At 41.2% G+C, this 12,945-nt stretch overlaps 1 protein-coding gene across 2 annotated transcripts in view; it reads left to right on the top strand.

The window, feature by feature from the left end:
* The window catches only part of LOC126262387 (S1 RNA-binding domain-containing protein 1), a 217,615-nt gene that overhangs the window by 84,127 nt on the left and 120,543 nt on the right, over positions 1-12,945 (top strand). For both annotated transcript variants that reach the window (XM_049958987.1, XM_049958988.1), the window contains one exon: positions 2,751-2,868. In XM_049958987.1, coding sequence (XP_049814944.1) covers positions 2,751-2,868 — 118 coding nt within the window. The remainder of the gene's footprint in view (positions 1-2,750; positions 2,869-12,945) is intronic.

The following is a 12,945-nucleotide window of genomic DNA, read 5'->3' as shown; positions in this document are numbered from 1 at the left end:
CGAATGAACGACGGCACAGCTACAGTAGTTTGGTTCGAGTCGTAAGCTTAGCAGGTAAGCTTTACCAGGTAGCCATTGCTATGCTTCAGGCGCTCCGTCCGTATTTACACGGGTGCCCTTCCTTTTTCACGTGCTTCATCTCGTTTGAATTCATTGCTTATTTTTCTTTGATCTGATATGTGCCGTTCTCTTTGTTATAGGTGTTTACGTCACTCTGAGCTGAAAATGCCTTATTGTGTGTGTCATCCATTGTTTGTCGCATTCTGATGAGTGTTTACGACCTGTCGCCGCTCGCGGCTTGGCTTGTCTTAGCGTGCGCTACCGCCGCTTACAATTAAAAAAAAAAAGAGGAGAGAGAGAGAGAGGAATCGTGTCATTAGCGAAACAATGGCAAGAGACTGCTATTTGTTGTTACTTACACTGCTGCTTTCTTTGACAATGATCAACAAGAACCAAATAATAGACTGCGTATGATAGAAGATGTTCTGAACAAGAGTTTAGCGAAAATTTTTCTCAATTTGAAAATCTTTGCAGGCGCCTCTTTAGTACATTACATTCTGCACAGAAATTAGAGTCATCTTAGATTTAAAAATCTAGTCAATTGCCGTACTTCATTTCTGACTGTATCATATTAGGCATAAGAATAATACGAATATAAACATGACATGATATGTATATTCTTCCGCTTTTGCTGTTGTCTCACTCTAGTTTCGTAGTTTATTAGGCAGACAGGATTTAAATGAGATAGCAGCAAACACGAAACAATACATGGCAAAATGTTTATATTTGTATTATTCTTACGGTGAAGAGGATACTGCATGTGATTCACAATTCATAAAAGTTCCTGTTAGCAACCATCTCTTCTCACAGGTAGGAAAAAATTCAGAACATTGAGTTGGCCATTTTGATTGACAAACATCCCAAACAGTCTTGCCAGTGGATTTTCGTAGTACATTGAAATGCTGCTACATTCGAAGATGAACAATACGGAATTTGTATTTACTTCTTTGGATAATGTATGAAAATGCAGTGGTCGAAACTCAGGGCGGAGAAAAAAGCTCGTCTTCCACCTTTTTTTTTTTTATTTACTGACGCAGAGGTTTTGGCACCGGTATTTATCTTTGTGCCTGCAAAGCATGCCTGTGTAGCGCTACATATATTCGACGGCAGAAGTTAGTTGTGGCGGCACATACCAACATTTTTCAGAACTTGCGCTTGCTTTGCACTCGATTCTAAGCCTCAGGTGGTGTTTTGGATTACAAAAAACGGAAAAAAAGTGCGGCTTAGATTCAAGTAAGTACAGTAATCTCCCCCACACTCAATGCAAGTCCTCCAGCGCTTACAAAGTACATAAATTCCTTCAGAAAAAAATTCTTTTGGTAGTCCGCGCAACGACTCATGCACCGCGTGGCGTACCTCTTCATCAGAACGGAACTTCTTTCCTCCCATTGCATCTCTGAGTGGTCCAAACATATGGAAATCACTTGGGGCAAGGTCTGGTGAGTATGGTGGATGAGGAAGACACTCAAAATGCAGGTCTGTGATTGTTGCAACTGTTTGTATGGGCAGTGTGGGGCCTTGCATTGTCATGTTGCAAAAGCCATCACTTTCTCGTTCAAAGTGCCGAAGAAGTTCTTCACAAGCATCAACATGCCGTTCTCTCATTTCAGGAGTCAGCTGCCGTATCACCCATCTTGTAGACACTTTGTGAAACTGGAGCACATCATGCACAATGTGGTGTGCTGACCCATGACTAATCTGTAAACATGCTGCAATGTCATTCAGTGTCACTCAGCGGTATCCCTTCACTATGGCTTCAACTGCTGTGATGTTCTGTGGAGTCACAACTCGTTGACCTGGACGAGGAGCATCTTCCACTATGGTCACACCATTTGCAAATTTCCTACTCCATTCGTAGACCTGCTGCTGTGAAAAACATGCATCACCGAACTGAACCTTCATTCGTCGATGAATTTCAATAGGTTTCTCACCTTCACTACACAAAAACCGAATAACAGAACACTGTTCTTCCCTGGTGCAAGTCACAAGTGGGGCAGCCATCTTTATACTGATAATGCGATGGTATGTGTGCATCTGCACTATACTGCCACCTACAGGCCATTCTGCACGCTGTTTGTAGCCCGCTTACCAACTTACAGGATAATGGCGCAAAATTTCGATTTGTTATTACAAATTTAAGGTTTTCATTTGACTCACCCTCGTACATTAACAGAAATGTTTTGTGTTGATAAATGTAGTTAGTGATATTGACTCAGTGATAAGAACAGTCTCTACAGTTGATATTTTTCTGAATTTGTGGTAAAATTAGAAGAGAGATACATGAGAAGGATGGAGAACTGGCCATATGATCACTTTATGTGAGTGTTACTCTGTGATCTTAGTTATTCTGAAGGAACATTGAAGTAGTTCTAATTGTTGTGCTGGAACAATTAGGATACTGTTTGAGCGGAGATCTTTTCTGCGATTTGGCACATCTTTATTTCCAAAATAATCCATCAATGAACTCAAAAAACTTTTATGTTTAGCAGTCTTTAATTTTCATCATTTATCAGATGGGGTCTTGTTGTTGGAAGTGACAGTCCATCAGTATTTCAGATTTTTATGATATTTGTTCACTCAATTTCATTTCCATAAAACTATATTTTAAAGAGTGTGGTGGTGGAGTATATATGTTTACATGTGCATTTGACTTTGTGTGTTTTCAACATCCTTTCATAATTTGTTGTCAGGAGTGTGAGAGCAAAAGCTATTACTGTGATGAACAGTATTGCAAAAGTTGGAAAACTGACTTCCGACCTGGAAAGAAGTATTAAATGCTGCCGCAGTCTTAATGAAATTGAACATTTTGTAAGTACTAAAACTAATATTTGCTTTCCTCATCTTGTTTATACCGCACAGAGAGCATAATCTACAAACTATTTGCACTAAAGCTGCTTTGTCACAAGAAATTCACAGTAAAATTATGAAATGGAGATGCTCTAAATAGATGGACTTGATGGAAACACTATCATATATGGAGGGCAAAACGATTGCTAGAAGCAAGCACTAATGAAATACAGCAGACAGTCCCACATGACTAGAAAAGAGCACAAATCACTCTTGTTTGCAAAAATGGTAAAAAATGTATGCACATAATTATAGAACAATATTGGTGCTGCCTGTCTTTTATAACTTCATAGAGCATATTCTAAACTCGAACATTACTTTGCTGGAGGAAAGGATGCTGCTGTGAAAGAATCGACACAGATTCAGAAAAAATTGCTCATATGAAATAAAGCTTTCTTTCTTTCACACAATATATTGTGTAAAAGGTAGATACAAATGAACAGGTAGGTTGTTTCTTCCTAGATTCCTGAAAGGCTTGCATCACTATATTGCATCGTCATAATCACAGTTACGCAATTGGCTCATTCAATTTCTGACCGTAGATCCCTGTAAGTTGTACTCAGTGGCAGATGTTCAAAACAAGAATGGAAGCAGTGTAAGATACATTCAAAGGAAGCAGAATAAGACCTCTAGAGTTCTCAGCATACATAAGCAGTTTACCAGATAGGATAACACTATCAAATTATTCATTGATGATGCTCTTGTTTACAAAAAAAGTATTGTTGTTTGTTAATGATAAGGAAGTGCAAAACAACTTACACAAACGTTTTACTTGGTGTAATGAATGGCAGCACTCTTTCAATGAGGATAAATGCAATAACAAAGAGAGATAACCTAATAGTATCAGAATACAACATTAGTGATGAACATCCTGGAGCACATTACATTTTGTGACTATTTAGGAGTAGTAATAAGAAGTGCTGTCAAATGGGATGAATGCACAATATACTTAATACCTGGGGCAAATGAAAGACATATAATTTTTGGAAGGGGTAGTGTGTCTTTAAAAAATATCACATACGAGACACTAGTACGACTAGTCCTTATAGTATTGCTCCAGCTTGTAGAGTCGTTATCAAGTAGCACAGTAGTAGATACTGAAAGAATGTAGAGACAAACTTCTAGGATTGTAATGGTTCAGTATAGCCCACATGAAAGTGTAACAGAGATGCTTGGGGAACGTTTATGGAAACCTTTGAAAGGAAGAAGTTGTTATCCTCAATATAAGCCCTGTTGGATAAGTATAGAGAACTGCTATTCACAGAAGACTGTTACAGTTCTTCAGCCACAATTATATATCTTATACAGAGATCATGAAAATAAGATAAGAGAGATGTGGGAGCGTGTATGGTGATCTTCAGTCAGAAGACTGGTTGAACTTAAAGGTTCCTCTGGACAGTCAGTCTTTCCCTCATTCATTGCTCAAATGGAATAACACAGAAAATTGCTAATATTGACATACCCCCTACAATTGATATTGACTGCCTGGTCTTTAGTATAAAACAGTAATGCTCTGGTGCACACCTAAAGTTATTGTTACATCTGTTGATAAGTCTCAATCCAAGGCAACATGCTGCATCCCATCTACCAAGGAATCCTCAGCCCAGTCTCAAATTTCATTTGATAGTCTACATGATTCTACTTTTGAAAAGAAGTGTAGATGTTTTGAGTCAAATGCTTTCAGAAGTCAAGAAGTACTACATCTGACAGACTGTGTTGATTGGTGCCTCTCCAGAAGTTATATTACAAAAGTGTTAGTCCAGTTTCAGATGATCGATGTTTTTGGAGTCCATACTGATTGCCATGGAAGAGCTCATTCTGTTCAAAATATGTCATTAGGTTTTGATGATGATGATGATGATGATGGCGCTGTAATAGTCACAATCGTATAAGTACGTGGTATCATGTAACATTCCACCAGTGCAGACGGTATTTGCTTCCTAATACATTACCTGTGTTAAAATGGACCATTTACCAATTGCGGAAAAGGTCGATATCTTGTTGATGTATGGCTATTGTGATCAAGATGCTCAACGGGCATGTGCTATGTATGCTGCTCGGTGTGCTGGAATGACACCATCCAAGTGTCCGGACCCTTCGCTGGATAGTTATGTTATTTAAGGAAATAGGAAGTGTTCAGCCACATGTGAAACGTCAACCATGACCTGCAACAAATGATGATGCCCAAGTAGGTGTTTTAGCTGCTGTCGCGGCTAATCCGTACATCAATAGCAGACGAATTGTGCGAGAATCGGTAATCTCACAAACGTCGGTGTTGAGAATGCTACATCAACATCGATTGCACCCGTACCATATTTCTGTGCACCAGGAATTGTATGGCGACGACTTTGAACATCGTGTACAGTTCTGCCACTGGGCACAATAAAAATTACGGGACGATGACAGATTTTTTTGCACATGTTCTATTTAGTGACGGAGCATCATTCACCAACAACGGTAATGTAAACCAGCATATAATGCACTATTGGGCAACGGAAAATCCACGATGGCTGCAACAGGGATTGGAGGTAATGTTGGACTTCTGGGGTGGGATCGCTATGGCAGAGTTTATAAGTGAAGGAGTCAGGCAATTAGCAGAGGCCTTCTGCCAGGTAATCAGTGTGATTCAGAATGACAGTGGTGGAACCTTTGCCTGGAGGTAGGACAAATAGGTCAGGATCTGTTTTGAGGTTGTGAATGGCTGCCCTTTCTTCTACTCAAAGGTGGCCAGAGCAGCCATCTGTGACACAGTGACAGGCACAAATTATATAGTTTCATCTGTGTGCTTTGGTAGTTTAGCTTCTAGAGTTTCTGCGTGTTAATTTAATATTTAATAATCACAGTCCTCACTTTTTCGTTTGTGCCCAAAAGTAAACCGATTTGTGATGCATCACAAATTCCTAATCAGGAGAGAATTATTTAGTCTCAACTGCATGTTAATCTAATGTATTAGACACAGTTCTTGTGTTTTTGTCAGTGTCTGCTTTAGAGTTCTGTAGTGCTTGTCCATAGTCCTTTGTTTGCCTTTATAGTGTAGTTTGCCACAGTCTTTAATATGGATAGGAACTGTGATTGCTGTGTGTGGATGGTAGCTGAGTTGGTGATGGCTCTGGTTACACAGCTGAAGGTTGCAGGGGTTGGGCATCAATGTTGTGGGACAACTGTGGGGATCCAGCAGACATTCAGCACGACTCACACGCCCACCGATTGGTCCACACTGTGGTGACCAGCCCAGTTGCTGCTCGCACTAAGGTTGACCCCTCACCCGTGGTCGAGTGGGAGGTTGCCTCGGGGAGTGGCAGGCGGCAAAAGACTTTCCAGGAGGCCAAACATAAGGTGTCCCCAGTTAGTCTGACAAACAGGTTCCAGGTACTGTCCGGTGCTGTCTGTGGATGACACTATCCCTCAGCAAAAGACAGTTGCTTGTCCTGTTTGAGAGGAAACCTCTCAGCCTGCAAGATCCAGGCTATTACAGAGGGTGGGATTATTCTTATTTGGGAGCTCCAATGTTACGCGTGTTATGCGGCCTCTTATGGACATGGCTGCCTAGCAGGGGAAGAAAGCCAATGAGCACTCCATGTGCATACTAGGCCAAGTCATTCCAGACGAGTCTTCTGGATGCCGCGAAGAGCATAGGTTGCAGTCAACTGCAGGTGGTGGCTCATATTGGTACCAGTGATGTGTGTCGCTTTGGATCGGATGAGACTTTCTCTGGTTTTAAGTAGCTATCAGAAGTGGTAAAAGCTGCAAAGACTGCTTGTCTTGTTTGCGAGTTGAAACCAGAGCTCACCAGTTGCAGTATAGTCGACAGGACTGATTGTGGGCCTCTGTTACAGAGCCAAGTGGAGTGTCTCAATCGAAAGCTCAAACAATTCTGAGAGTGTGTAGGCTGCAGATTCCTCGACTTGCTCTATGGGGTAATGGGGTTTCAGATTCTGTTAAAAAGGTCAGGAGTCCATAACTCAAAAGAGGCAGCTACACGGGTAGCAGGGGCTATTTGGTGTGGACTGAGAGGTTTTTTTTTTAGTGTCTTGGGGAAACACAAAAAGGGCTTCAGTCTCAAAGGGTTCAGGTCGAACACAGAGATAACATAGATGTAGGAATCGTCAGTACAACAGTTGTAAATTGTTGTAGCTATGTTGGGAAAGTACCAGAGCTTAAAGTTCTAATAGAAAGCACTCATGCTCAAATCTTTATAGAGACTGAAAACTGGCTAAAGTCAGAGATGAGTGATGAACCTTTTGTGAAGGATGTAAAGGTGTTAACAAAGGATAGGCTAAACACAGTTGGCAGTGGCGTGTTGGTAGCTGTTGGAAGTAGTTTATCTTGTAGTGAAATTGAAGTAAGTAGTTCCTGTGAGATAATATGGGTAGAGGTCAGTCTTGACAACCAGAATAAAATAATAATTGGTTTCTTTTACCAATCTCCCAACTCAGATTGTGCAATTGCTGAAAGGTTCAAAGAAAACTTGAATGTAATTTCAAATACATTCCCAACTCGTAGAATTATAGTTGATGGTGACTTCAAATTTATTCTCGATATGTTGGTGAAAATGTATGTTTAACTCCAGAGGTATGCATAAAACGTCATCCGAAATTGTGCTAAATGCATTCTACAAAAATTATTTCCAGCAGTTAGTTCATGAGCGCATTCAAATAGTAAACGATTATGAAAACACACTTGACCTCTTAGCAACAAAAAATCCTGAGCTAGTAACTAGCATCAAACTGGATAAAGGGATTAGTGAACACAGGTTTGTCATACCAAGACTGATTATCCTAACTCCCAAATCCTCCAAAAATAAACAAAAAAAAGATGCCTATTAAAAAGGCAGATAAAATTTCGCTTGATACCCTTCTGAGTTCTTCCAGATTAACACTGTGAGTGTAGACCAGATGTAGCTAGAATTCAGAGAAATAGTATCAGTAACTACTGAGACATTTATACCAAGTAAATTAACAAATGACAGAGTTGAGCCCTCTTGGTACACAGAAAAGGTCAGAACACTATTGCGGAAACAACGAGAAAACCATATCAAATTTAAGCGAACATAAAATTCGCAAGATTGGCGATCTTTTACAGAAGCTGGAAATTTAATGCGGACTTCAATGCAAGATGCTTATAATAGTTCCCACAATGAAACCCTGTCTTAAAACCTATCAGAAAATCCAGAGAGATTCTGGTCATATGTAATGTATGCTAGTAGCAAGACACATTCAGTGCCTTCTCTACACGACAGCAATGGAAATACTATTGATAACAGTGCTGCAAAAGCAGAGTTACTAAACACAGCATTCTGAAATTCCTTCGTCAAAGAAGAAGTAGTAAATATTGCAGAATTCAAATGGAGAATTTGTGCCAACATGAATAACTTAGAAGTAGATATCCTCGGAGTAATGAAGCATCTTAAATCACTTAATACAGGGAAGTCTTCTGGTCCAGACTGTATATCAGTTAGGTCCCTTTCAGAGTATGCTGATGCAACAGCTCCATACTTAACAATTGTATACAACCCTCGCTCGATGAAAGATCCATACCCAAAGACTGGAAAGTTGCACAGGTCACTGAATGTCAATATGCGGAAGGATTTTGGAACATACATTGTGTTTGAACATTATAAATTACCTCAAGGAGAATGGTCTGTTGACATACAGTCAACACAGATGTAGAAAACATCATTCTTGCCAAACACAACTAGCTCTTTACCCACTTGAAGTGTTGAGTTATAGGACAAGAGATTTCAGATTGATTCTGTATTTCTAGATTTCCAGAAGGCTTTTGACGCTGTACCTAACAAGCGGCTTGTAATCAAGTTGCGTGCTTATGGAATATCGTCTCAGTTATACAACTGTATTTATGATTTCCTGTCAGGGAGGTCACAGTTCTTAGTAATTGATCAAAAGTTTCCAAGACAGTGTTATAGATGTCTTTTAGCTATTATAAACAATTTAGGAGACAGTCTGAGCAGCCATCTTATGGTGTTTGCAGATGGTACTGTCATTTATCATCCAGTAAAATCATCAGAAGATAAAAACAAATTGTAAAATGATTTAGGTAAGATATCTGCTTGGTGTGAGGTCATCCACATGAGTGCTAAAAGAAATCTTTTAAACTTTGGTTACACAACAAATAAATCAAATCTAAAGGCCATACATTCAACTAAATACCAAGTAATTACAGTTACGAGCAACTTAAATTGGAAAGAACACACAGAAAATGTTGTGTGGAAGGCAAACCAAAGACCACAATTTATTGGTATAACACTTAGAGGCTGCCTACACTAAAATTGTCTGTCCTCTTTTGGAGTACTGCTGCACTTAATTACAGTTACGAGCAACTTAAATTGGAAAGAACACACAGAAAATGTTGTGTGGAAGGCAAACCAAAGACCACAATTTATTGGTAGAACACTTAGAGGCTGCCTACACTAAAATTGTCTGTCCTCTTTTGGAGTACTGCTGCACTGTGTGGGATCCCTTCGAGATAGGATTAGTGGAGTACATTGAGAAAGTTAAAGAAGAGCAGCATGTTTTGCATTATCGAGAAATAGGGGAGAGAGTGTCACAAACATGATACAAGATTTGGAGTGGACATCATTAAAACAAGAGTGCTTTTCATTGCTGCAAGATCTCATGAAATTTGAATCGCCAACTTTCTCCTGCGAATGTGAAAAAAATTTGTTGATGTCAACTTACATAGGGAGAAATGATCATCATCATAAAATAAGGGAAAACAGAGCTCGGAAAGATATAGGTGTTTGTTTTTTTCTGCATGCTGTTCGTGAATGGAATAACAGAATTATTCTGTAGATGTAGCTATTGATGTTCTTAGGAAGGGACCTATGGAAGGGTGATGATGCCAAGTTGGATGTAAGGAAATCGTGGAAGGTGACCAGGAGGTGGTTGGATGGAGTGGGCGGGGCGAGGGGGGGGGGGGATGGATCACAGCTGGATGGTTGTGTGAACTGGAAGAGGCAGGGTTCAATGTTAGGATCAATTTGGCTTTTGTTGGAGGGATTGGTGATGGAGAAGCATTCCATTGCAGGGATCTGGAGAAGGAGATTAGGTCATTGGCAAGCCTAACATGGTTAATATTGGGTGCAGTGCTGAAGGTGAGGCCTTTGGATTGGATTGAAACTTCTCTGGGGGCCGAAGATTTTGGTGGAGAGATTAACAACAATGTTCTGGGATTGTTTTGGTTCTGGATTAAGTGCATTGGTGGTAGGGAGCTTGGAGGATGTGGTAAGTTGATCTCTTCCCTGAATCCATTTCTGTCCTCATCCCTATGACACCCCGAAAACCCATTCTGCAGATGCTACCCAAAATCCACAAACCCAACAATCTGTGATACTCGTTATTGTGCTCCCACTGAAAAAAATTAGGCCCTCATTGACCAACACCCCAAACCAGTTGCCCAAAATCTAGCGTCCCACATCAAAGATACCAACCACCTCCTTCACCAACTCTCCATCATCCCCACTCCTTTACCTCTTAGATCCCTTGTCATCACCGTTGACACCATTTCCCTGTGTGCTAACATTCCTTATGCCCATTGTCTTGCTGCTATTGAACTGTACGTCTCCCAACATCCTTCAGACTCCATACCCACTACCTCTTACATCTTAATAACTATAACCTAACACTCAATTACTTCTCCTTTGAGGGAAAGGTATACAAACAAATTCACAGTACAGCCATGAGCATCTACAGGGCGCTCTCCTATGCTAACAGGTCTGTGGTCCAACTAAAATAAAACCGTCCTAGCCTCACAAAACCTCAAACCCCTGGTTAGGTTTACATTCATTGATGGTGTCTCCATGATCTGGACACGGAGGCAATACACCCTCTCTTCATTTCTTCACAATCTCAACACTTTCTGTCTCTTCTGCTTCATCTGGTCCTCCTCAACACATCGTGCCACCTTCCTGGATGTTGACCACCTCTTCTCTGATGGCTCCATCACAACACTGTCCACATTAAACTCACTAACATGCATTTAAAAAAACTAAAAATAATTAAAAAAAACCAGCTTGGCCGCCTGGGGCTGGCACAGCAGCAGTTACAAGTACTCTCTTGCCCAGTACGCTGAAGGTCAGGTCTCACAAATGCCTTCAGAGACATCTCCCAGACTTAGTCCACAGACAGATTTTGCATGCCATATCCCCAGATGCCCCCAGCCGTTCCACCATCCCCAAAAACCAGTACAAAGGAGTGGCCTCTTTCTCACCCGTTACGATGTTGGATTGGAACAGCTGAACAATATCCATTCTCAGAACTTTGATTATCTATCATCAAGCCCTGAAATAAGGATCCTGCACCAGATCTTTCCCACCCTTTCTACAGTGGTGTTCCAACACCCTCACAACCTCCACAAATCCTAGTCTATCCCTATGTCACTCCCAGTCTCCAATCCTAATCTTTTGCCACAGGTATCATATCCCAGTGAAAGACCCAGGTGCAAGACATGCCCAATTCACACACCCAGCACTGCCTATTCTAGTCCATCAGAGGGTGGGCTATCTGTGAAACCAGCCATGTCATATAACAGCTCTGCTGCAATCACTGCTTAGCTTATCATACTAGTATGACTACCAACCAGCTGTCCACCAGGATGAATGGCCACTGTCAGACTGTGGCCAAGAGCAGTGTTGACCACCTTGTGGCACAACATACAGCTGAACATAACATGCTTGATCTTAGTGGCTGCTTCACAATGTGGGTCATCATGAGCCTCCCTTCCATTACCAGTTTTTCTTAACTATGCAGATGGGAGATATAGCACATTCTTCACTCCCAGAATTATCATGGCTGAAACCTACGGTAACCCCCTGTCTGTAGAACCCCCACCCAACAGTTTCTGCCCACTCTGTCCTATCACTAACTCCTAATCCACTTCCTCTCACCCTCACTGTGTGCCACTATCTGCTAACACACTCTTCGGTCTTTTCCCCTTCTCTGCTCCTCTCATTTTCATCTCCCCGTTCCCTCCACCTCTCCTCCACAGGCTCCAGATGCCGGGCCTTGCAGCCTTGTACTGCCACCATCTAGTCTCTGCACACTCAGCCAGGGCAGTGCTGATTTTCTGCTCTGCAGCTGAACTTGTCACCTTTGCGGTGAGTAGCAGTATATCCTATTCGTAACGTTGGCGATATTCCAGAGTGGACTTCCCATTGTTCGATTCTTGAGAAACTCTTTCCTGTCTCCAGTTTTAGGGCTCTGATGTCTGTTGTGAATTGTTTTGCTAGCGGGAAGACATTTTTGGAATGCCTAACCATTTTCAAGAATCTTGTAAATTCTATAAGAGAAAGGAGTTTGTCTTCCTTTCAGTATGCTTCATACCCTGCCTGTCAGCAGTTGATGTTTCCGATGACACAGGTTTTGACATTGCATCATCCAGTTTATCCATGTGCTAATTGGTCATAGCTGGAGAGGTATAGCTTTTGAAAAGGTCAGTGTGCATTAGTTGAGCTTCCTCATTTCGATTCTTATGTGCAAGTGGGAAATCATCTCTGTCATTGTCTGCTAACAAGTTAACATGCATTTCCAGTGACTCGTGAAGTTTATCTGATGATGTATTATTTGCTGGCATTAAGACTGCTTTGTCCATAGTAATGTCATAATTTTGATTATCCTTCGCAGGATTTTGTTGTTTAATAATTGATGGATGAGAGTTATTGGGAGCTTCTGAACTCTTTGCATTATATTTTGATGTTTCCATGTCAACATCTTGGTCTGTCACGTGTGATGTTTGCATTGCAGCAAGTGCTTTTCACACTTTTTGATTTACAAACGGTTGTGCAGGGAAGTCACTGACAATATTTGCAGCTAGAGATCCATGTGGATACGAAAAATGCTATCCACATCTACATGACATTTACCTGCATCTGCAGTGATTTGAAGGCCAAGTAAGGAGCAGTGAGCATCATGGCAGAGGAGCCCTCCAGAGAGCTCACTGCAGCGGCTCGGAGGCAGTGCAGTGTGGATGGTATGAGGTCAGCAATCACATAAGGCACAGCTGACAGATCACACAGCTCCACTG

This window comes from Schistocerca nitens, chromosome 6 (genome assembly GCF_023898315.1).
Source record: "Schistocerca nitens isolate TAMUIC-IGC-003100 chromosome 6, iqSchNite1.1, whole genome shotgun sequence".
In the NCBI taxonomy this organism is placed as follows: Eukaryota; Metazoa; Arthropoda; class Insecta; order Orthoptera; family Acrididae; genus Schistocerca; species Schistocerca nitens.
Note: the sequence above shows the minus strand (reverse complement) of the source record. Positions and strands in the feature narration are given on the sequence as shown.